The sequence below is a fragment of the Ostrinia furnacalis genome, unplaced genomic scaffold (assembly GCF_004193835.3).
Source record: "Ostrinia furnacalis isolate ACB-3 unplaced genomic scaffold, ASM419383v2 OfSCF7591, whole genome shotgun sequence".
In the NCBI taxonomy this organism is placed as follows: Eukaryota; Metazoa; Arthropoda; class Insecta; order Lepidoptera; family Crambidae; genus Ostrinia; species Ostrinia furnacalis.
Genome location: NW_021137830.1, coordinates 106,396 through 133,857, shown reverse-complemented (window position 1 = coordinate 133,857; position 27,462 = coordinate 106,396). Strand labels below are relative to the sequence as shown.

General features: G+C 36.8%; 1 protein-coding gene across 2 annotated transcripts in view; it reads right to left on the bottom strand.

The window, feature by feature from the left end:
• The window catches only part of LOC114365464 (angiotensin-converting enzyme), a 35,118-nt gene extending 12,869 nt beyond the window's left edge, over positions 1-22,249 (bottom strand). Inside the window, exon 1 of one of the 2 annotated variants that reach the window (XM_028322047.1) lies at positions 22,045-22,249. In XM_028322047.1, coding sequence (XP_028177848.1) covers positions 22,045-22,092 — 48 coding nt within the window. In that variant the 5' untranslated portion in view covers positions 22,093-22,249. The remainder of the gene's footprint in view (positions 1-22,044) is intronic. The other variant, XM_028322046.1, reaches the window with a different exon arrangement.
• Between the last annotated feature and the right edge of the window lie 5,213 nt (positions 22,250-27,462).

Genomic DNA, 27,462 nt, shown 5'->3' with positions numbered 1-27,462 from the left:
ATATCACAAGCATATTAATTACTTACTTTGGGGCTAGATAGCGCTGTGTGAAATTGTCGAAATATACTAATTACAAACAAAATATCAATAACCTGACTCAATCTAAGTAGATTTGGGTTCCATACTTAAAGGGTCAACTGGACTTAATATACCTCTGACTGTCTGTCAACCGAATATGATAATGATGATATAGTTCCAAAATACTGGACTGTCCTGTCGATGACATTGACAGTGGGGCGCCACCGTCAATACCGGATCGCTGGTTCAGATTTTTGCCATGTTGGAAACCATATAGTTGAACGATGGTAGCGCCCCCCTGTCATTGAGTTTGGTGGGACAGTTCAGCGTGGGTCATCTATAATGACTTTTGTTTGACATAGTGGATTTCGGTTTAAAAACATAAATTCTATTTTTCAATCAAGATATTGTAGTTTTTGAAAGTATTTGATAAACGCTGGGTCGGTTCTTTTTTATAAGTTAGTCAATTAGTTATCAGAGAGTGAAGAGTTCACGCCAATAGGTCAAACGGAGTTTTTTTTTATCTCAAATAACAATAGCTGCTTAGTAACTATAATTTTACGACACTTTAAAATTCAATTAGGTAATTAACTACTTAAGTTTTTTCTTTACAAATAGGTAATATAAAATCTGAGAAATTCCTGGGTGTAAATAAACCCAAATGGGTATAACCAATTGGATTGTTTGTGACTCTTTTTAACACAAAAAAAGAAGATAACAAATCTATACATACCATAATAATTCATTAACGTTTACAAAAAAAAAATATTTTTATCATCTTTTAATTTATATTAAAGTTACCTCTAGGGATGTTATTATACCTGCTTCACATTTTGTGTTGATTTTTTATTAGAATAATTTAACCTGATAATTACTTATATGGAAATGGAAGTGTCTTCTGTTTGATTCTTAAATTCAAAACAAACGTATTTTTTATTAAAATTGCAAACTTTTCCGTGGACTTTAATAAAAAAAAAGCTAAAATAACCACATTCCTACTTGACTAAAACAAATACTAAAACATGCAAAATTTAAGGAAAAGTATACAAACCAAACATTTAAATGCTAAGACCGAAATTGTTTGTTTACATGTTTGGTTGCACGAGCTGGGAACTGAACCTTGACATTATTGCGAAGATTGCAATGCCTGCATCACACAAAAGATACAATAATACACGTACGATTTAACATAGAAGTGTATTGCCTAACTTCTTAAAACAGATTCTATGATATCTATGTATTTACCTATCCTGGAAAGAATGTTGCTAAATATTTTTTATTAAAAAAAACTTATTTTATACCTTTACCAGTGCATTTATAAGATTATTTTAGAATTGCCTAATGAAATAAATAAATACAAAGAAACTGGTTTATTAGGCACATTACTATTATCGTATTTTTTAGACTACCCTCAGTTTGGTAATTTGCTGATCAATTTCATCATCTATTTCAAAAAAGGATTTTTTTACAAAAACTTTGGAATGAAAGTAAACTCTTTTCAGGTTAATTATACTTATAAGAAAAATTAGTGGTTTCGCTAGCGCAGTAATTAATTTCACATATTAAATGAAGATGACATTGTAATAAAACTAAATTGCTACTTTCACTACGGAAAAAAACAAAAAAAAAAGTTAAATAGGTAATATTTTTAGTAAAAAATACAACCGTTTATTTTACCTGTATCAATATTTACGTTAAAACGGGCCACTAAAAACTTTAAATTAAAAAATAGAAAACCCACCTTACAGAACTGTCACAATTTAAAAACAAACTGTCATTTAAATTTCAGAAATGGAAACCATGCGCGAATTTTCGAACTTTTTGAATTTGAATTTGGAGTCGACGCGACTGGCCGGTGCGCGCCGGTCGATGACTGAGCAGAGCGCGACGCACACTCGCGCGCAGCGATCGATAAAAAATTGGATTCGGCCATAGATATTATTATGATCGGTTGTAAATTAATACAGATGTGATTTTGCATGTTCAGTTTATCGCATGATTAACTAATAACTCATAAACGCTGAAATTATTACAAAATTAGCATAAACGATTAAATTATTTAACGATAATATAACGTAACGCATGTATTTTATTAACATAATTATTTTGAAGATGCATTTTTAAAGTCGCGCTACGTGACTTTACGGGCCTTCCGAAGCCCAGATTCTTATTGCATACTTTTCTTACAATGAGAATCGAACCCAGAACCTATGAGTCAAGACAACCTTATCAACTTGTGAACCAAATGGAGAATCTCTCTCTCTTTTATTAATTAATTGTTGAATAACGATTTGTGTTTTCTTAATACCCTTTCTGTGAATAATCGTTTTTTTTTATTATCATCTCCCATCAATCATCCAATTTAACTATAGGTTTTAATGCCTATCATCTTAACTGGCGATTAATCTTTGACTCATTTACATGCGGTTATGCCGGTGACAAGTGACTTGCGAGCTTGAGTGTCACCGCTGCTTGTTGTCGTACAGTCCAGCAAAGAAGTGCTACCAAGTATTGGAAAATAATTAATTTGATTATTTAGAAATATCAAACAAATAAATAGAAACCTTTCGATATGGTTAAATTCAATGTTAAGCAAGCGGTCACGAATATTTAGATCTCTAAAAGTAAGTACGTAGATAATGAGGATGTACAATAATTGAGAGCAAATTATTTTTTGTTGTTGCAAAATATAGCTCATTTTCAAATTTTAATTACAGTTATTGTATGTAGGCCCTTTTCAGGGTACTCATACAGGTCCCAAATATGGCTTAACCTACCATCACTTGGGGACAACATACAAGGTTTGATTACTGAGAAGTAAGTAGCAGAAGAAACTCAGTCACCTTTATCATATAGCTGGTAAGCTACGTATAGTTGGATCTCTCTCTCTCTTTTCACGTTTGGTAGCAGACTGTATCCATTAGCAGACTGCAACTAAACGCTCTTGGAGCTCAGAACTTTCGAAGTTCAATAAAAACTGTGAGCACATTATTAGGTAGGTACTTTAACCAAAATCGAAAAAGTGCCGAAGACAAAAAAAAACCACAGTTCCAAGTTTCATGTGCCGTCTTCTCTACTTTATTTTCGTAAACGGATATTTTGGTGCCCATTCCAAAATTATTGACTGGATTTAAATAATTTTAATAACAAAGCAAGACAACAAATGTGCAAATGACAATATGTCTCAAGTTCTTCACCTCTCCGTGTCAAATTGTAACATAATTTTACATTTTGCATTCGTCTCGGTGAAAAGGAGTTAAGACAACCATTCCACAGAATATATGACAAGCTCTGAAACTTAATTCGTTTCGCCTGTAAGACGTTAAACAAAATGTTTACATATATTCACTCACATGTAGAGTTTTAGCAGGTACATGGGGGGAGACGTATAATTACAACGTTAAATTGAACTCTATGAAGGAATACAAAAAGTTTCAACATAGGTATGTGTTGTTTTTTAGCTATCAAATGTGTTTTCTTTTTCACTATGTCTAAAATCCAAGACCAGTGATTCTCAGCTCTTGAACTGAATCTATTCTTTTATTAGGTAGAAAATTAATTTTCAACACTTCTTTTAGACGAATTTTTCACCTCTCACTAATTTTGAGATTTATTAGTTGCATTTAGACACCCTGCCATCTGATACTCAGAGCTGCCTCATCTCGCACTCTACAAAATGGATATGAGAATCTGACTGACTTGGTCAACTTTTATCTTTTAGACTATAATATTGTTTATCAAGTTTCACGCACGACTGTACCCTGTCCACGACGTTGACTCATCATAGGTTACCACTAGCCAACGGTATTCAAACTGGCGAGGAAAACCGCTAAAGCATTAACATACTTACATCTGCAATGTTGCCTTGGACTTATCGGAGAAATTAATACAGCCGATAAATATTTAGTGATTGTTTTACGAGTTAATTATCATTTGACATAACAAACGAGTGTGTTTTAGAGCTTAACCCATGAAAAGCGAGTTATGTCTTCCTGTAGCCATGATAATTTTGTCGCGGCATTTTATCGATTTTACTTTTACTCGATAAGCCCATACATTTGTCGTCTAAAATCATCGATAAGATTTTATCACGGTGCGCATCTTAACCCGGCTGTACTCCAAAACATAACATCTTGAGTGTTCATAAGATCCTTTACTTGGAACATTTAGAGAAGTTTCTACGATTATTGTAATTTTAAAACTCACATTGTTAAAAACATAACGTAATTAAACAACATCTAAAGTAAATATTGACTGTTACACATATCCGCAGGGCTTCAGGGAAGCAAAAGAAAACAATAACATCATTAACGTGTACAATACACCTACGCAAATTAAATTCATGAATTAGACGATACGTAGAAATAGGTACTTTGATATCCGGATCAATGAGTCATTAAACAAAAATAACTTGTGTTAAGGTCACTATAGCCGCAACGTTAAGGCATGGATTGAAAATTTTTCGGATTGTTTTGAAAAAAAAAAAAGAATATTATTATGCAAGGAAAATGCTATTGGACGAAATCCATCATAAACCATATTATAGTGTGCACTAACTAATAAATAATGTATAGAGAACCTGTTGGTAATTATGCGTTATTCAATAGGTTATATGTGTATTTTTATTGATTAAAGTAAAGTCTGTAAAAAGTTTTCAACATTTTTTGAAGCAAACTTCATATTTTTTTTAAAAGTTAAGAGTTTTAAACAATTTCTCAGTCACTGCACAAAAATATAACTAAATATACAAAAAAGTGTCTCTACAAACAAACGAGTTTACATACCAGAGTGAAAGTTCCAAGTTCCAACAGGTTTAATTCGGCCAAATCTCACACGGACATCATTTACATACAGAACCACTAAAAATAATAAACACGTTCTGAAATCATCACTACACTTACCATTGGTTCAATTCATTTAGAGTTGACTATACATCACAGAGTAAAAATAACATAAGACGTCACTTTAAAAAACCGACATTCATATAAAAAGATCTGTGTATTAATATGGGCATGATAATTTGTGCACTATACTTTAGACCATAACGGACGTCAGGTACGCGACGAAAAAGAAACCGTACTGAGTGAATGGACGAAAACGATGCGCGTGCGACGGTTTCGAGTGCGCTCTTTAATTGGGAGAATTTTTTTTTAAGGATTTCCCCAAGTATACAGAAATATTATGGCTATTAATAAGTTACTTATAACGAGGTAAGATTCTCCAGAATGTACGTTGAGGTGTAGTGGTTTCCGAGAATCTCTCAAGCAAGACAAATATAAGTGGAGGCCACATACTGGAATGCCCGAAGGCGCTGGATGCAGGCCACTACCAACCGGTCAATATGTAAATCGTTGAGGGAGCCCTATGTTCAGCAGTGAACGTCCTGTGGTTGAAATGATGATGATGAAGTGTATGCTCATAGCACCAGGTTATTTTGCTTTGTCATGCCATGCACATGCCGTTAACAAGACGTACCTAAATAAAAGTATAAACTACATCTACAAACTACAACTACATCCAACATCAACTACTGTAGAGGTACTGAGGTACACAAGACACATAGCCCCTACACATGCAAACCTTCTGTTCTGTTTTATCGGCATAATATGCATGTATCGGCGCTTTCCCCTACCAACATATTTTTTAAATCATGAATACAAAAGAGCGCACTCCAATTGATCGTATGAAGCACTGGCATAATGTCAAGTAGTTCCCACGCAGTACCGACTACTAGAGGTTATTAGTTTGCAACCATCCGACCTAACGTGTTCCGCTGAAAATGTTTTAGTTTGTGTCGCTCTGTGTACTTGCACCTTTAAATTGAACTAATTTATGACATCGTAAAGGTAGCAGGAAAACGCTGGACGCAGGCCGCTACCAACCGGGCAACATGGAAATCATTGGGGAGGCCTATGTTCAGCAGTGGACGTCCTATGGCTGAGATGATGATGATGATGATGATGAATTTATGACAAAATAATATTAATTACAGGTACAGGGTGTAAGCGAGCTATTGGCAAAAAAGGAATGAAAACGAACAATGTATGAATCGAGTTGCAGTGTTTATTATTCCCTGAAATAAAAGGCGTCTTTTTTTTTCATTCATTGAATGAGGATCATTTCGATTTTTAGCTGTGAATGCAGATTTATAGGTCTAAGAAATCCTTAATATACAGTCCAAAAATTTTTGTTCTACGACAAAAATTGACGAAGTTATGGCCAAATTACTAAAAAAGTTCACTGACCGCCCGGCGCGGGACCGATGACGTCACTATATCCGATCCGAACGCTGCTGGCGTACTGCGTGGATAGAAAATATTTTTTTCTAGCCAAACTATCAGTTTTAGAGAAAAACTTGTTATGACATTTATTCATCAGAATAAAGTAAGCTATCGTAAGGTAATTTTTTAAAATAGATATTGTGAAAAATATCGCAAAAAATCCATACGCTCATACGATTCAATGGAACGCGGCGCGGAGACGCGATAGGGTCTCCCCCCCCCCCAGGCCAGAAACTGGGTATTAGCACTCATATTATGTATTATTATGTTCAATACAAACAATCATAAAGTTACACTCACCCCAACCGCGTCTCCGCATTCCATCGAATCCTATAAAAATGTGGTTTTTGGACATAGCGATACTTATTTTTCACAATCTTTATTTTTAAAAATTACTGGTCGATAGGTTACTTTATTTTGATGAATAAATGTTATTAAAAGTTTTTTTCTAAAACTGATAGTTTAGCTGGAAAAAAATATTTTCCATCCCAATAGTACGCCGGCTGCGCTCGATTCGGATATAATGACGTCACGCGGCCCTGCGTACGTTGTCTTTTAGCGGCAAAAACGGCCTATGTTAATTACTTAATATCTTCGTAAGTAATGGTCCGATTTGGATAATTCAAAAAGATATATCTTTCTTATGTCTTAAAGATTAACGTAGATACTAGTTTTATTGAATTTTCTACAACAGTACTGATCCTCATTGGGAACGTCAGCTAATGTATTTTGCCTTACCATTTAGTTCGGGTATGAGTTAATAAGTACAAAAAGTACAAATTAAAAGCTTGAGAATTTTTTTTTTTTTTATGAAGATTATTTTATTTTTTTATTTATTAATTATAGCTATCTTGTCAAATATTTACGAAGAATCCAACTATTGTCAAATATAAGTTTTTTAGTAGGACAGTAATTGTAAAGCCACATCCCAACTATCCCAACTAATATTATAAATGCGAAAGTAACTCTGTCTGTCTGTCTGTCTGTCTGTCTGTCTGTCTGTCTGTCTGTCTGTCTGTCTGTTACGCTTTCCCGCTTAAACCTCGCAACCGATTTTGATGAAATTTGGCATAGAGATAGTTTGAGTCCCGGGAAAGAACATAGGATAGTTTTTATCCCGGTTTTTGAAACAGGGACGCGCGCGATAAAGTTTTTCTGTGACAGACAAAATTCCACGCGGGCGAAGCCGCGGGCGGAAAGCTAGTAATACATAATGGTAATGCTGCCAGTTATTGTGTATAATTTTAGTAATGACGTCATTTGACAAATAAAACAAAAATCTTAATACGGGAATACATAAGACCCATATTCAGATCGCATCTCAAAAAACAGCACACCTGACTCTACATTTTTATAGAAAACTAGCTCTTATTACGACTCCATAAGATACAGTGTTAACGTTGATATGCCGTTGCGTTCCTTGTACAGCGTCACTGACCTGTAGTTTCGTTAACCGTTAAATAAGTCTACTTGCTCATCATGCGAACCTAAATTGGTTAACTTGCCAGATTGTCAGGTGTCAATTCAATTGCACTGTCTCAAAGTCAGAATTTTTAAGTTTCAACCAACGAGTTTCAACGTTTTAGTACTTAGTAGTCTTACGCCCGTATTCACAAACATTACTATGAGGTCTCACAGTGCGCGTGGACGCACAGGGTGACACACGAACCAATCATAGAGCTCGATTCAACTCTGTGCGTTCGATTTCCTGCTTCACAAGCAAGCATCGTTTGTGAATACGGGCGTTAATTTCTAAGCCCAATGTCCAGTGGTTGAGACGTTTAACCCTCTCTACTCTAGGTTCGATTTCCCATAATACTCAGTTCCATGAAAGTAAGTAAGTACCTAAGTTCGAAAAGGAGTATACAACAGAAGCTGCTGTAAATTGTGTGTTTAACCACAGGTTTAACGGTACAAAATATTAAAGTTGTTTTTCTATTGCTAACAGATACAGATATAACGCCATCTATGAGTGATACGCGAAACGAAGTACTATAAACTTAATAAGATGGAGGTAAATAAAATAGCTGTAGATGTCGCTATTCAGTAGCACTATTATTTTCACCGACTTCGAAAGGGGAAGTTTAAAGTAGTTAAAAAACAACCTAAATCAAAGAATTGAAATTATTCTGGTCCGTGCCCGCAACTAGTAGACGTATACCTACCTACATATAGCTTTTTACCCGACTGCGACAGAAGGAGGGTTATGTTTTTTATAGGTAATTCTTATACATATTGCTTATCACTGTCCACAAATTAACACAAACTAAAAGTATTTTTTTTTGTTTGATTCATAAGGATAATTATGTGGTTATTTCAATTTCAACACCGGACAGAAGTGCATATGTAATATGGAAATTAATGCCCTCCTAACTAGTCAACTTTTTTGTCCTGAAAAATCAGCTTTAGCAAAGAAAAAGCAAAATCGTCACTTTTAAAACTACTCTCTAAAATTATTGTACCCAGTTTTTCCCATTTCAGATTTGATTCAATCAAAATTTTGACACTTTCAAAAACAAATCTGACGAAAATAACTAAGTATTATTTTCGTCACTCGATTGGAACATAATCATTTGCTGGACAATTACTATTGTGCGACACGTACTAGCGCCAAATTACTTGGACTGTGGCGGCTGTATGCTGTATTGTCAACACGATGCAATTCCACGTGAGTGAGCAATATGGTATAGTTTCATAGTTTGGTGTATTTATTGCGCTTAATGAAGTCATGGACAGAGGAAAAGAAAGTTTTTTAAATAATACACATTAAAGCTGGGTTGCACCATCGTTCTTTATCTAAGTATAACAAACTTCAAAAGTCTGTCAAACTCCATACAAAAAATAGTTACAGATAAGTGGGGTGGTGCAACTCAGCCTAAAACTATTGAATACAACCTACGTGGTCAATCGAGACTCATTACAGTGCATTCCACCAGAAAAGCAGCTTCTAAGGTAGTTTGAACTTGTTACAGCCTACGCCTTACTTATAAAAAACATTATATTAGTATCGCCAAGTATCTACTTGTTAATTTAACTAGATACTCGTCATTCGGGCCTTACTCAGACTCAGACTTTAATAGTAGGAACTAGCTGAAATGTTATAGTTCGATTTTAAACAAACGAGTAGGACGTTCGACCATTGCTACGAAAAATATCGAAAACTACTACGAACTACTACGAAAAAGGCTGCAGGTTGAATGCATAATAAAATATTTAAAACTTTGTTTCATCATCATCATCATCATCATCATTTCAGCCATAGGACGTCCACTGCTGAACATAGGCCTCCCCCAATGCTTTCCATGTTGACCGATTGGTAGCGGCCTGCGTCCAGCGCTTCCTGCTACCTTTACGATGTCGTCGGTCCACCTTGTAGGTGGACGTCCCACCTTTGTTTACAAAAACATATTATTATCTAGTATTGCTACATACACATACTACATAGTCCACAAGTTGGACCGACGACCTCATAAAGGTAACGGGAAGGCGCTGGATGCAGGCCGCCACCAACCGGCAATTGTGGAAATCATTGAGGGAGGCCTATGTTCAGCAGTGGACGTTCTATGGCTGAAAATGATGATGATGATTGCTACATAATTAATTCCTGTGTAAGGTAAGTACGAGTACATGTATTTAAAGTACATCTGTGATATGGTAATGCTTAGTTTGGGTAAAGTTGTACTCGTAGTAGTACAGCTACTGTACCCAACACCATCATTAAGATCAACATCAACTACCATCGTTAAGATCTTTGATGGATCAATATTAATTTAGGTTGTTTTGTTTCACAATTAGTTCTGTAACACTTGACTCTTGCCACGATGTGTGGTAGCTCTAATGCGAGTACAGCCACTTGTGTCAATTGTTAATTACAATTCGTATTGTTAATCTCATAATGACGTCTTTGTTTTACGTTTATGGCATCATCGTAACACATAAAGCCATGTGAATGTGTTTGTTTTGTATACTTTAACAGCTTCCAATCATACTATCATCATAAAATGCACTTCATTCTACTGATAATAGTTTGAATAATATTTCCCGATTTTGCAACATTTTTCTTTACTGCTCCGCCCCTATTGGCTCGAGGTTGATATTATTTATGTACCTACAGCCTATCCAACACAATTTTTTTTCCTGAGATTAGCACGTTCAAGCATACAAACAAACTCTTCAGCTTAGCAGTATAGATTCGTTGACATAAGTCATTTCAGAAAACGTTGTGACCTGTGATTTGAATGCGACACGTATTATCAACTTATTAATGGCGTTAATGACCAATCTGAAAACAGCTGAATGGGGCTGGGCATTGTTTTGTATGCTTTATACCTACATATTTTATGTAACTACTATTTGATATAAGTATGCGGGCTTTGCCCTCGTTAGATTTACGCATATTTATGAAGGAAAGTACCAGTTTATTATCGTACCTTATGTTGTAACTTTGTAAGTAGGTAATTCAATTTAGGGGAAAAAGTTTAAAGTTAGTTCTGAATGATTGAAGAGACAAGAGAAGCTATTTAATCTTCTTAACATGAACCCTAACATTGTTTATTAGGAACCATGATGTGAGAAATTGCTGACGGGAAACAGCGCCTGAAAAATCGGTCAGTATTTTCAGAATCTGTAATTGAAAGATGTGGGTCTTGTGGGTAGGTAGCTATCTAGCGCCTGAATGATGACTGTATAATTTATAATAGACATTTAGAAAAATGTCATGCAGAGAGAAGATATTTTAGACCCATAACAAATTCAAAAAGGTCTCTTTTCGCACAACGAAAAGCCTCTTTATTGTGTTAATAAGCTTCTATTTTAACTTATTTACCCAAAGTAAAAGTTTTCGAAAGAACCCCCATTCTTATGTAAACAACCAACCCTGTTTACCATGAAAGAAGCCCTAAATAAAGAATAGGTCGAGTGGCAGAACGAGCGATTCTTCACGAAAACAAAGTGCAAATAGAAAAACAAAAAACAAAGACATTGTTTTGTTTACCAACACCCAATCTTAGTGTACTCGTATAATGGGAAAGCAGTGTTTGATCACGTACTTTTCTTTGGGATTTGCAGATTTTTCTTTTATTATCTGGTTTAGACGGGTTTAGATAAAGATTTTAGTGGGATAATAAAACTGAAGTGTTACTGCGTTGCTTGGTTTTTATTAAAAAAGCTATACAAAAGTGTTATTGTGAATTTACACAATGACGGAGTTATTGCATAAATCCTATATCTAAACTAAGCAGAGAATTAAATACTTATGACGAGATACCTACCATCAACCAGATATTATGTTAAGTTTTGTAATTATGCTACACTTTGTTAATAATCTGAAGTAAGTAGGTATCAGCAAATAAACGAATAAATAAATAATTACCTACCTACGAAACGATAGCAATTAAGATCCTTGATAAACTTAACATACATTGTTTTGTCAAATTATTTTTTAAACAAATCACACGCACCAATGGCTCCATCTACTCGAACTTCAATTTATTTTTATAACACACTTTGCATTTGATTTATTTTCCTTGGTTAGTGTCGCAACTAAACATTGCTTTACATAACGCCATTTACAAAAGAGACATAAAACCAATTTGTAAGAGAAAACTGCCATTTCGTGGCGTAAAGAGAACAGTTAATATTTATTATTGTGTGCTGCCATAATTAAAGTACAGGCAGTAGGTCTGCTTCCTAATACTTATCTTGGTGTAACAGGGTTTCCGAAACTATGGGTCGCGACCCAGTGGTGGGTCCCGAGCGAACATTAAGTGGGCCCTGCCTGTAGAACGACACACCACCCTACTGAACCGAGTCCTTTATTTAGGTATATTGGTAACGATTAAATTTCCTATAGGTGGGTCCCGAGTTTGGGAACTTGTATTAGATAAGTCGTAGCCCAGACAACTTTGGGAACCACTGGTGTAATATATTACAGTAATAATACTATGTAGAAAAACTTTGTGGCCACAATGATGGTGTGGTTCCGGCAGAATAAAGATAGGACCACTTCCACTCTTACCGGGAAACCGTTAAAGGCGAGTAAGGCAAAAATATGCTAAATATCAGGCCTCTCCAAGTTATCCGACCAGCCGGGCTCGTGATAAAATCTTATCGATGATTTTAGACAACAAACGTATAGGTTTATCGCGTAAAATTGACAAAATGACGCGATAAAAGCTTATTCTACGCCTACAGTGCAGTGTTGGTACTGTTGGGAGTGTAGAACTATGTGCTAAATCTCTTATCATTTTACCTCTGGTAAGATAGATCATGCTACTATGTGAACGACGGATTTTAAGTGTCATGATGTATTCAATAGTCAACGTACTGTTTTCCCAGAAAATAACCCATCGTGATTTTATAAAGTACGACCTTTCCATGGTTTGACTGTGGTCAAAAATCTTTCGTAAATCATTTTCACTCTTTAGGAAGCATTACTTCGGTCCAACAATTAACTGCCAAAGTGGGGCTACTGATGCTAAATCTACTGTGGACAGTTTGTGAACGTATCGCGATTATTGTTAGAACAACAAACAGCTGTCCCACATTGATTTGATTTCAGTATACACGTCCACTACGTTGGTGTGGTTTATTGCAAAAATAAATAAACGTGAAGTCATATAAGATTGCAGTGTTTATCGGCACTGTCGTAGTCACTTGATAAATAAACGACTAAAGTTTATGACGTTGATGTGATGAGTTTACAATGTGTAAGGTGTAGTGTACAAAAATCCGTGATTTTTCTAAAAATGTCTGTGTCTCCATTATGAAATAAAATGTAGGTCGCCTACAAGCGAAAATAGAGCGAAAATCGAATAGTTTTTCATTTGAAAAATCATAACTCCAGATAAATACTAATAATACGAAAGTTGTTGCCTATAAAATGAAAGACTCAGTCGGAAAGTACAGAGACATTTTGAGGCAAGGAAAACGTAGTATAGTTTTCTGTCGATAGATCTCGCTTCTTCAATCAGAAACCCGCACGCGTTTAAATCTTTCCATGGGAGCCTGAAATTCAAGCAAAGCCGCGGGCATAGATTAGTCCTACATAAAAACTCATAATTCTCATTATATTTTTGCAAGTAAGCTTTTAAAAAGCACTTTTACACGTCCCAGCATTAACCCTACCACCTTAGATTAATAAAGCCTAGATAGATAGTCAATGCACGAAAGGTGAGGCAGTTTTTAGGGAGCCGGCAGGGCCGGATCTACCTATGGGCTGATTGGGCTGCAGCCCAGGGCCCCGGGGTTACAAGGGGCCCCCAGATCCCGCTAAAAAGTAGGCAATAATTTGAAAAAAAAAAAGAAGAAAAAAAAGTGGTCTGTAAAGTCGGTTTACGGACGATATTATAGAGGTAAGGTAAATTTTGACGATATTAATGATACACTCTCACAGGTTCTACATTGGTTCACTGTTAACAACTTATTGTTAAAACTTAAATGCAAATAAAACTAAGTGCATTAAATTTAGCTTACCTAATGTGAGGCAGGTTTCCACGCAATTAATGGTTAAGAATGAACCATTAAATAGCATAAATTCCACAACATTCTTGGGAATCACTTTAGATGCTAAACTTGAGTGGGGTCCTCATATTGAAACTTTGTCAAAAAGGCTCAGTTCGGCTGCTTTTGCAGTGAGAAAGATAAGGCAATTAACTGACATTGAAACGGCAAGGCTAGTATATTTTAGCTATTTTCACAGTATAATGTCATACGGCATATTGTTGTGGGGCTCAGCCAGAGCAGTGCGGGCCATTTATAACCTTGGACCCCGATTTTCCTTGAAATAATTTTTTAAGGAAATTAACATACTGACAAGCTTCACAGTTCATTTATGAAAACCTTTTATATGTTCGCAAAAATATAGAGCAATTCACGAAAAAGAGCGATTTGCATAACTTTAATACAAGAAACAAAAATAAACTTGCCGTTCCAAATTTCAGACTGCATAAGATTGGGAATTCATTTATGGGGAAATGTATTAAATTATTTAATAAATTACCACAAACTGTTGTAGAACTACCCATTCATAAATTCAAAGCACATATTAAAAGTAGGGTAGACCAGGGNATATCGCCAATGGTACTATTGACCCGTGGTACTATTGTACCCGGTCTACCCTACCTTAATGAAAAAGGGCTACTATAAAGTCGATGATTATTTAAAAGATAAAAATGTTTGGGATGCGTAACTGCCTAGCTCGCATAAATATTTTTCATTTCAAATAAAAACAAAAGATTTCGAAGTAAAATAAGCATTTTAGTTAAAATTAAAATTGTCTCTACCTGTAGCGGAGAATAATGTGGTGGCAGGCCTTTGTTCAAACGATCATAGCAAATGTTGTGATAGGGATAGAGACTTCCGATTTTACAAAATTAATACGATAGAGAATAATACAAAGTAATAAAAACCACCTGTTATGGGGGCATTTTTTGGAGAAATTTATCAAATAACCAAAAAAACACGAATTTAAAAGCAGTTTTGTTTAAAAAGCATAATTTTTTATTGTTTGTTGGCATTTTCTGGGCATTTTATGTATTTTTTTAGTATCGCCTGTTATTTAGCATTGTTACTGTTTTTATTTTATCAGGATATACCTCTTAGTTTAAAAGTTATTACGTTTTCTTTACAAGAAGTAATTGACAGAAAAAAATAAATAAAAAAAATCTCAAAAATTTAGTATGCAATTTTTAATCAATATTTTCTTATGACGTTGTCACGTAAAAATATCGTCCGTAAACCGACTTTACAGACAACTATTTTTTTTTTTTTTTTCAAATTATTGCCTACTTTTTAGCGGGATCTGGGGGCCCCTTGTAACCCCGGGGCCCTTACGTTACCTAACGTAAGTAATTGGCAGAAAAAAAAAATCAAAAATTTTTTGACCTCTTTTTTGTCGATAAAAATATGTCTAATTTCACCTATTTTCATATGTGCACTTTATCGTGACTCACACTGTATGTATAAGAATAATAATATATCATTATAGAAACATTTTTTTGGCATGGCTATTAGTTGAGTAAGTACTAAGATAGGCCCCCAAGTAGTTTCAGCCCAGGGCCCCACAAATTCACGATCCGGCCCTGGGAGCCGGCACGGCTTACCCGTAAACGTCACATGAACTGTCAAAGTGAAAAATTGGTAAACACGTCCGACGAATTTTAATTAATTATAATGGTTTGTGCTGTGAAAGGGTGTCTAAAATACATCAGAAAAACGAAAGAAAGTGACCAGTGTTACATTTCATAAGTAAGTACTACAATTCGACGCGTATTTTGCTTTAATTTGGCTTTCAAAAATTAAATACGGTAATGATACCAGTAACAAGAAAATTTATTTCCCAATTGTTCGCCGTACAAATACACTTCCTTTTAGTACGAGAGCCCACGACCAAAATTTTTGTCTCATAGCAATACGGCCAAAACCGCATCAAATCGATAAATACGATTATCCTGAACTCGAAAAAAACAATATCAGACATTTTCCGCGTAGCGTTTGATCTGACCGAATTGTCAAAGAATTTTACCGAACTGCATCATAGCAATATGTCTGATTTGCAGACTGTAGTTGAATGATAGTTCTGAGATACCGGAAACATATTTTTCAGACGTTAGTGGTGTAGCGCAAACCCGTAAAGGTATACAGGTCGGCTAAATTTGTTGACATTTTCAAAAATTCGCTCAGGCTATATGCTACGCGCAAAATGTCTGAAAACAAACTTTTTCGTAATACAATTATAAAATCTATGTACATTTTCACTATCAGACGTATTGCTATAATACCGACTGTCTTTTTTTTTTTGAAACAGCAGAAACGCAGTTGCTACACTTTCGACCGTTACTACACACCTAGTCGGGTTCAGAATCATACAATCTAACGATTTTATAGGGTTTTTGCCGTATTGCTATGAGACATGGTTTTGGTCGTGGGCTCTCGTACTATTTTTTATGAAATCGAGACTTTTAAGTCGATTTATCTTATTGTTATTAGGTAGATACTTTGAATTCAATAAATAAGTAAGTAAATGATGCGTTTTGTTTTTGTTAATTATAAAATAATTAAAAACGTAAGTATTAAAAATTTCCCTACTTTCGGGAAAATCGCCTTCACTGTCTACACTCCCCAACAAAATTAACACTAATGACATAAGATTTTTGCCTCACTCTTGACGAAGCGTTTGTATGAAGACTATCCATCTAGGTTTTATTAATCTAAGCCTACCACTGCTTAGGGACAATAAATGGTCCAGTGCTGAGAAGAAGCATAATGTTGGGCTTATTTATCAACACAAAGTGATGTGTTGGCCGAGATTGGTGCCCACATCACAATCCCTTTCCAATCCCACATGCACAGGATGTTCTCGGATGCAGCGGCACAAATTAGGCCCACTTACGCGAGCACGCGAACGCTGTATCTCAAATAGAGGGACTAAAACGACGCTTTTGTTTGTGACGAGATTTAAAACAAGTATCCTGTAAGTTTAAGTACAACTTTTTCAAAATTGGGAAACAATGAAAGCTTTATGAGATTTGAAACAATTCTTTTTCTACTTCATCTCCTCTATGCTCTAAACGAAGAATGATAGGCGATGAAAGATAAATGAGGAAAATGGCACAACCATCATCTCAACGGCAACAGCACGAACCTTTGTAAAAGAATCAAATAAATAATTAATTAATCAACAAATGGACGAACTTTAAAAAACTGTAAGGGACGAATTTATAAGCGTTTTTATATTTACTTGATCCAGGTCGCTTTATGCACAATAAATAACCATTTCATTGTTGTTACATGATTATTTAAGAAGCAGAATTTTACATGTCCATCTATCAGTAGAGAAGAGGTAAGTGTTATAACGCGATCCCAAAAATAAATACGAATAATTTAAATGCGTAATTACCCGATCTGACAAAGCCGTAGGTCCTATAAAAATTAATATTGTATCATTCCAGACGCAGAAATTTATCCGTCCATCTATCACTACAGAAGCATCAAGGGAAGTGGGAACCTCTACCTTGATCCCAAAAACAAATAGGTACTAATAATTTAATTACGGTACCTAAATTATTGTATTATTCCAGAAGCAGCATTTTATCTGTTCATCTGTCACTACTAGAAGCATCGAGGGAAGTGGGAAGTGTAACTCGATCCCAGCGCGCGTGTCTGCCCTACATTGTTCCTGGAACCGTGACTGCTACTTTTTATGTTATGCGCATCTATTGTGATTATAAGTCGTGGGCTCGTGGCTTTTCTAGTTGAGAATTAAGTGGCCTAGGATTTAAATAGTTATTGTGTTTGTTCTTTAACAGGTTGTAGGATTACTTGATGACTTACAGATAAGGTACATTAAAGGCAATCAAGAAGAAAAATCTATGTATTAGGGATAACGCATCTGCGCAGTCCATGGGTAGAGGGAAGTCAATAAGGTGTTTTACTGCACACCCCTGGCACATTATCCAAATAATCTTTGTATATCTGGTGATAATGAAGCCAAAATAGATCATAATATCATGGCCTGATTCTAAGTAGGTAGTTTAACTTGAAATAAAGCGAAGGCCTCAAAAGTGTCACATCTTAGACAAACGAACGAACGTTTTGAACAAATGTAGGTACACGACAAATATCACAGGCCTATGTTATAATCAAGGTACAAAATACACTTTAAATAATCTAAAATCATCACACTAAACTACATAGTAGGTAGGTAAGTACGGAATTGTATAAAGTCATTCATGTATCATCATATTTTGTACAGAACTAATTCTATCCTGCAGTTTCGTAACGTTATGTAGTACTATGTTACTCGTAGGATACTTATTCTGCCTTGTTTTCTTTTCTGTCTTTTTGTTTCAGTTTATCTCCAAAACAGCTGGACAGCTTTTGATGGCATTTTCACTGGCAGATCTAGATTATCAATTTTTATGGCGTATCGTCTAAGATAGATAATGTTTCAAATATGCTTCTAATGCAACACGACGCGTGTAAGCAAATCCGGCTTGAATCTGCACGAGATACGGTGGAATGCGACAAGCAACAGTTATTTTTGAACATCATAATTATCTTTTTAACAGCTAGGGACTGAAATTCACTGCCTTGTGCCTGTTCCTGTCTTTCCCGACCATTATAATCCGGGCCTCTTCAAGGCGAGAGTGAACAGGCACTAACGGGGCAGATTTGTACCATCCAAGACTCCATCTCACTTAACATCGGGTGCGATTGCAATCAAATACCTGATTTGTGATGTATAAAAAAAAATCACAATATTCAATATAGCGACACGTCAATTTTGTTTTACATATTTTCCTTTATGTACACGTACGAGTACTTTTAGTTACCAATGACCGTGACCGGAACAAAGCCATCCATACTTTACTGACACAGTTGAAGATTTTCTATGTGTTTTACTTGTATGTAGGTAAATAGGTTTTTGACTGTTTCCAAAGTTATTTAAAACAAAAAGGTCAACAGTTCCTGAAACTTTTTTTAAGACTAATAGGCTATTATGGACTCGGATGAAATAGTATTATTATGGAATAAACTGTGTCTTGTTGTTTGGAGAAACTATCATTTCGCCCAATTCAAATTTCAAACCAAAAAACGTCCTCTTCGGGAGGCTTTGGTCCCAGTCGCCGGAAGAAATTTTTTTTTTTTTATGGATCCGGCGACTGGTACCGCGGTCCTAGTTAATTGCGGTCCCAGTCGCAGGATCCATAAAAAAAAAATTTTTCTTCCGGCGACTGGGACCACTCATAGATAACTTAAAAGAAAATATTATTGAATCCAAAATTGGTACAGTACTAAAATCCATGAGTGGTCCCAGTCGCCGGAAGAAAATTATTTAATTTTTACGCATCCGGCGACTGGGACCGCGGTCCCAGTTAATTGCGGTCCCAGTTGACGGAATCCTCCTCTTCGGGACAACTCTTCAGAGATTTTTGCAACGACCGGTTCTGCGCTGCCCGCATCCAGGCGTATCCCGCGACCTTCGCCAGATCTTCGGTCCACCGAGTGGGAGGCCTGTCTACACTACTCGTTCCGGTCTGTGGTCACCATTCGAGAACTTTTTGACCCAACGGCTAACAGTGCTACGAGCTAGGTGCCCCGGCCACTGCTTCTTTAAATATGGATGGACAGGCAGTGCTACGAGCTACATTTTTGACCCAACGGCTATCAGTGCTAAGAGCTACATGCCCCGCCCATTGCTTCTTTAGTACGGAAATTCTGCGGGCATTTTTTTTTTAATAAGTAGGTAAGTAAAATGTTTTTTGTGCGCCCCCCCAACACTGCCTATTCAGTTTGGCAATTCGGGCACTTTCTATGTAAAATGTTTTTAGTCGGAAAAGCGCGCTAAAGATTTTATGTGACAGAACGAAATCTTGGCTAATTGATCAGCGAGGAGGAGTTAGTCGTATCAAAAGAATCATAATCTCTCGTTTATGTACATAATAAGTCGCGATTAACAGGCTACACATTTTTCTGGGAGAATACTTATGACATATTCAAAAGAAGGAGCTGGATGCAGGCCGCTACCAACCGGGCGATTGGTTGAATCATTGGTTGGGTTTTTATGGCGGTCAAGCTGTAGATCCTGGCTACACAGGAGTTGCAGTGGTGGGAACGAGAGGTGGGAATAGTCCCGTGTTTTACCAACCGGGCGATGTGGAAGTCATTGGGGGAGGCCTATGTACAGCAGTGGACGTCCTGTGGCTGAAATGACGATGACGACGATTCAAATGGCGAAAGATAAGTCACAGTGTTTAGCTATTTGTACAAACGTTTCTACAAGATAAACCTCACGTGTTTTAACTCATTAAGAACCGTCCATCGTCACGCGATCTTTTTTCAAGTATCGGAGGGACACTTTCCTCGTATATTTAACCGGTTGGAGGTAATTAAGAAAACAATCAGCAGTCACATTGGTAGTTCTGTCACGTTATAAAGGACTAGGTTTGTCATCAAGGCTTGAGGAAATACGTGGAAACTGTACGGAATTAAGATGCTACGTGCATACGTGCATGTGTATAGAGATAAAAAAATTATGTTTGTACGGTATCATCTATGTAAATACTGGACTGATTATAATAAATCTTTTACTTGTAGAATGGTACATGTACCTACATGGTTTGGTGTTTACCCCGTAGTATTGCATAGTCCTTAACTTTTCAATGGGTTATTAATTTTCTCAAAGAGACATCTCACATTTACCCTTTACCCTTTTTAAGAAATAAAAAAATATTTTTTATTCAAAGACATTTTAGATTCAAAATAATAACACACTGAAGCCACAGTAATGAAAATCACGATGGGAAAACAGAATAAATTTCACTATTGTAGACATATTTATAGTGTCAGTGATCGACGACGATTTGTTTACAAGATTCTGTTAGAGCAGACTTACAAATACCCGCCATCTTTCTCCAGGAAAAAGTACTTTTCCAGGAAAAAAGGCAGTTTTCCAGGAAAAAGTAGCGCTCACTGAATGTTCTTTTCGGATAATGAAAAACGCGGGCAGCATACCGATTACCCACTTCACAACACCATTTATCTACATCGTGGACCAAGTAATTAGTTTAAACGGAGCACCAATGTTAGGCTTAATAAAGCCATAAAAAGTAGATTCGAAGTGTGGAACTCAACTATTTCGAGCGCCATTTTATTGCTACAAGTCGTTATTGATCGCCACTATTGTTTTATTTTTATTATTTCAAATGAGAAACTACCTGCACTTTCTAAAAGTGCTTATTGACTGGGTATTCAAAATACTTTATCTTTCAAAGCCAAACTTCGGTAATGAAGCTGACGATTGAAAAAAAATAGATTGGCAATATGTGGTGAGTGGTCAATTTTTAAAATAGACTTAATACTCAATTCAATTTTATTGCATGACCACAATAGCCTAGGCGCAGACCACCGATTTTTAAGTAGTTGGCCGATAGTTGGGCCTGTTTCTAATTTGTATGAAGAATCGGCCGACTCTAAATCGGTGTAATGTGCGCACTTTCATACATGTCCATACCACAATCCATACTGATTAACCGCCCGACCCAACTAGGCTTACTGTGATGCTAGAAATAAATTAACGAACGAAATAAACAAACGTGTTTGTCGCCGGCTCACATCTATCATGAATTGTTGTAGAAATCACCCAATTTGCTAGTCACTTTTGTATAGCAGTAACAAATGGAAGTGAATAATCATTACACATTTTTTCAGCGTAGGTACCTTCCCAGTAACATGTATACCATTTTGAACCCGGGTCAAAGATCGCAGAGATGAAATCAGTAAGCAGCATGTTCCAATCTCAAGCTGCAGGTCAAATTTAAATGACTTAGGACTCTGACTTATCAGATTCAGGGTCTAATGACAGTTTAACTTTCCCTCGGGACAAACTTGACCTTTATTGGTTGGGTTTTTGTAGCGGTCAAACTGTAGATCCTGGCTACACAGGAGTTGCAGTGGTGGGAACGAGCGGTGGGAATATTTTCTTATCAGATTCAAAAACTTTATGCCTCTTCATTACAAGCAATAATGTTGGTTTCGAAAGAAGATGCGAAGAGAAGAGAGATGGAAGGCAAAACAGTGACAATACAATCGGTCTACATTTTGTCCTTGTAGTTTTGAATACCTAGATCTTTCAAAGGCCCGGGTAGGCAGGAACGGTTTTTTGAAAATATGATGTAGAAAAACGCAAACTAAAAACAAAAGGAAATATTCGTAATATTGAAATGTAAAACATAAAAATACATACGTTAGGTCGCTGGCTTCTTATAGTTTTTCTTTTGCTTCTTTTCCCCATATGTTCATTTATTAATTAACACACAACACTCATTAAAATTAATTGCTTTGTCTAATTATTATGATTGACTAATTAATTAATTTATTTATTTAATTATAATAATACTCCAGTAGAGCTTTGGCGAAATATGAATACAAATGCGCGACTAGATGAATTGAAACACTATAAATGTTCGTTACTTTGCCATTTAAATCTACCTTCAATAGTTCACAATAAAATAATAGCTACCATTTGAATAATGTTGCCAAGCTTACTAAATTGTTTTCTACTATTTTGTGTTAATATTATAAGAAAAAAAGTTTATTTTGTTTTTGTATCTCAAAAAGGTACAACAAAAATGTAAATTGTGGCTATTAAGTGTGATTATTTAGGTTCAGTTTTCCTTGTCTTTCCTGTGTACGTAAATATTTTTGGTCGTAAGTTTTAAACTTTATTTCATTTTGATTTAATTAGATACTAACTATTATTAGGACACTTTATCTGTGTTCTAACACTATTTGACGCTACCAGAACAAACAATCAAGATTTGAGTCCATTTAATTTGGCACCACATTCATTTGTAGACTTTAGCTGAGTTTCAGTGACAATCGAATCACGTATGACACCTTCATGATTCTCCCAAGCTTCCAAAACTTCTGACGATCGGGGATCTGTTTTGTGACGAATCCATATCAATTTCGTTACCTTGACTTTAGACATCGCGTGCCAATCGCATAAGTCCACTGAACACAATGACAACACTCCACTCGCGTCTGTCTAGCGCTCCGGACCAGGCAACACTGAATACACTGATGCCTGCCTTTATCAACGCAAGCCGAGACCACACTGCGGAGTGTGACAACAAACTGTTTGGACACTTTTAGCGGGGAAACAGTGATTGGATTGGGTCAATGATTTGGATGATTGACCCAATATTGGCAATATTTCATCTGAATTTCATGTGTAAACCGATGCCAGAGGACCTTTATTGTTAAACGAATTTAGAAATATATTTACCTACTTGAGCTTGGTGGCCTTTTCAGAGCGATAAACAATGCTGTGTAAAACAACCTGAAAAGGAGAAGATAAATTGATGCTTTCAGTCTTTGTAATCTTCCATAATCTAGCTTAGTTTGAGAGTTCTAGAATTTTTTGTTCTTAGAACTAATTTTAGCAACTAGATGGTTTGATATCATATCATTGTGATAACAGTAACTGTTCTGACTTTAAACTTAAAGATGTACTGAGTCTAAACTTTAGAGTCTAAAGGGTGTTACTTATTAACAATGCGCACAAGAGTGGAATGCCCTGCCTGCATCTGTGTTCACAAATTCAAAACACCCTAAAGGGTTGCCACGAGTAAGGTTTGTTCGCTTTGTATTCTACAACTTACTATCCTGTCTGCCATTGTCAGATACGCCTGTGTTGCCAACTTCTAACTACCCAAAGGATTCGTGTCTTAACCATGTATGAATACTCTTTGGCATCTAGAGACTTAAAGTACGGCCAACGAAAAGCGATACCAAATGTAAACAATCCCAATGACATGGGTGAACCCGTCTGACTTTGACATATTTTGGCGGGAGAACTAGACATTACGACAAATACACAGGATGGGTCGTATCGACCTTTTGTTTCGCTGCTAGTTGGCCGTACTTTAGTTTTGAATCGCTCGACTTCCAAATCGCAAACGCATTCTCATACTTTTGAAAATCAGTTAATTAAAGAATTCGGCTAGATCCGAACGAGTGCTCGTATTCTACACATTGACAAATAAAATGGATAGATTAATAAAGGGTAACACAGACCCATCTCGCTTCTGAGCCATGTTTACAAGCTGTTTTCGAGAGTCATCACGAATCGTCTCGCACGTAGGTTCGATGACTTCCAGCCTCCCGAACAAGCCGGTTTCCGGAAAGGTTATAGTACCATAGACCACATCCATACGCTGCGGCAGGTTATACAGAAGACTGAGGAGTATAACTTGCCACTATGCTTGGCGTTCGTGGACTATGAGAAGGCCTTTGATTCGATTGAGACGTGGGCAGTGCTGCAGTCTCTCCAGCGGTGCCGTATCGACTATCGGTACATCGAGGTACTAAAGTGCTTGTACAAAAACGCCACCATGTCGGTCCGAGTACAGGAGCAAAGCACGAGGGCGATTCCTCTACAGCGAGGCGTAAGACAGGGAGATGTTATATCTCCGAAACTCTTCACCGCGGCATTGGAAGACGCTTTCAAACTCCTGGAATGGAAAGGATACGGCATAAACGTTAACGGCGAGTACATCACTCACCTTCGGTTTGCCGACGATATCGTGGTCATGGCAGAATCGCTGGAGGACCTCGGCACCATGCTCGAAGACCTTAATCGAGTTTCCCAACAGGTAGGCCTTCGGATGAACATGGACAAAACGAAGCTTATGTCGAACGTCCATGTTGCGCCCTACCCGGTGTCGGTTGGGAGCTCGATTCTTGAGATTGTTGACAAGTATGTCTACCTCGGACAAACGATCCAGCTAGGTAGGTCCAATTTCGAGAAGGAGGTCAATCGTCGAATCCAACTCGGCTGGGCAGCGTTCGGGAAACTACGCAACATCTTTTCGTCCAAAATACCCCAGTGCCTGAAGACGAAAGTCTACAACCAATGTGTGTTACCTGTGATGACTTATGGCTCGGAAACGTGGCCCCTCACTATAGGCCTTATACAGAAGCTCAAAGTTGCACAGCGTGCTATGGAGAGGGCTATGCTCGGTGTTTCTTTACGAGATCGAATCAGAAATGAGGAGATCCGTAAACGAACTAAAGTCGCTGACATAGCCCGACGGATCAGCAAGCTGAAGTGGCAGTGGGCTGGGCACATAGTACGCAGAACTGACGGCCGATGGGGCAGCAAGGTTCTGGAATGGAGGCCACGTACCGGAAAACGCAGCGTGGGACGTCCACCCACAAGGTGGACCGATGACCTGATAAAGGTAGCGGGAAGGCGCTGTATGCAGGCCGCTACCAACCGTGCGATGTGGAAGTCATTGGGGGAGGCCTATGTTCAGTAGTGGACGTCCTGTGGCTGAAATGATGAAAAAAATGATGATGATGAACCAAGACAAATGGTACACAAAATAAATTAGCACCATAGATCACGTCTTGCCTGTCACTTGTCACTCCCTTAGGTAAGGGTAAACAACTCACAAGTTTAACCCTTTATGTAGATAGAAAACATTGGTTTTGAACTTTATTTCTTCTGGATATCGTTCAAAATAAGGTAACAACGAAAGGGTAGGATTTTAACCGGTAATTCCAGTCACGGTTTCTCTAAAAACACTACAGGGAAAAGTTAGCTAGTGCAAAACTACTGAAACTTTTTGTTTCGTTTCTAGAAATCGAAATACATAGTTTTGCTGTAAAATTATACTCTATGTGGCTTTAAAATCATCAAAATATAGATCAGGAAGATTCTTTTTGCCATACACAATCAAAGAATTTCATGTTTTGATAGAAAAGGCATTTAACATTATTGGGTCAGTCAAGAGGGAAACTTGTCGTTTATTTCCTGAATAGTTTTTACAGTTTTACTTCATCTTTATGACCTAGGTGGAGCTGATAATCCTCCATTTGGCCAACATTCATTTGATATCCAATTGGTGTGTCTTTGTGGATGTAGACATTAGTTCCGGGTGAGCGCACGCACTTTGTTGGCGCTGCTATCAACGCGGCCACTCGTGGGCTCAGGATTATTTGGAGCGTATCATTTGTAAGATAATGAACCATTCACTAAACTGAAAGACTGTGCTATGGCCTCTTTTTCTCCTGCTATAATAATAAGAGATAATAGTTACCTAAAAAGTAAATCTAAGAAACCCTATACAATCTATACATTGTGCTAAGCCCCTGTAGCACAAAATATGTACCAACAAGTATATTCCAATTGCTTCTCCTTCCATTGAATTTTGATATTGCTGAATTAGCAGTTTTACAAAAAAATACGTAATTATTCACGATGTACTCTGGTATTTGGGAAAGGATTTTGGAATAGTAAAACCCTAACTGTAATTATAATTATTATTATCAATCCCGTACCATAGTACGTTCTTTTAATTTTAATTAAGATGTTACATCGTATTTCCGTAAACTCTCGTCACAACCTTTATCTGGTTATCCTTATCTAAATAGAAGACAATACTTTTCCAACGATAACCAAGATTTTTCTGGCATAATGGAGTAACTATAAAATATTTTAATCTTCCGGATGTTTTATTAAATTTTTACCTGCATACCAGTTAATTTATCTAGCAGTATTATGTATTCAACCAAAGATAGCGGATGTAATAAAGTATTGCAAACACTACCATGGTAGATAAAAATAATAATTATATACAGCAAATTGCAACTCATGCACGACACGACTTGATTGTGTGGATTCTATAGGTTTTTCACACGTTTTTGTTTTGGCTATTGGCTAGCTAGGTCACCATTACCAGGTCACCATTTAAACCTTATTTAGGTACTATTTGGGTACATATTTTATCATAAGTATTAGGTGCTATAACATTACTATTTATGTATGTTTATCTAGACAATTTTATGCAGCAATTTTATTTTTTATTTTACCAATGGTCCGTGACCCTCACTCGGCATGGGGCACACTGAAAACCAGCGCCGTGGCCTTCGTCACCGTGGGCCACGGCATATGCTGAGTGGGGTCCCGTTGCAGTGGGCATCTTGTTGGTGAATGGGTGGCACTGCTCAGTTTACTCTTGTTTTTATTTTTTCTTCTTTATTATTATGTGCCACTGTCATGTCTATGTAATTGCCTGTATTTGTGTGATGTCCATTGTAATAAATGTATCTTTCTTTCTTTCTTTCTTTCTTTCTTATTTGGTTCATCTGATATCACTCTCATCTCTTACTCATTCCTTAGAGAATGCAATGTTATTGTATTTTTTTACTTCACATTGCATATAAATGTAAACTAGGCTTTATAAATAAAAGATAAGTAGTAATGTGGTAGTACCTCCTACTTACCTAGATGGCAGAGTCAAGCGGCGGTGGCATAAACGTCAAGATGTCGGGGATCACTTCTTGTTTTAAATAAACGTTGCCATCTTTTTTTACTACTCATTTAGTACCTTTATGTACCGGTGGAGCTCCTGGGTGTCGAATATCATGACCGGGAAAAGCGAGCCGGGCACGTGGCGGACCATCGGACCTCTACGCGGTAATCTCCGGACCAATGAGCCCTCGTTTTTATACAACAGTTGGCACCCCTGGCGATTGACAGGACCTTACTCTACAGTGGCGCCATCTTGATGAGTGCAAATGCGATAGTCCTCCCACCACTTTAGCGCTCACCAGTTGGTGCCACTGTCTTCGCTACTAGCAAGGGACAGGACCT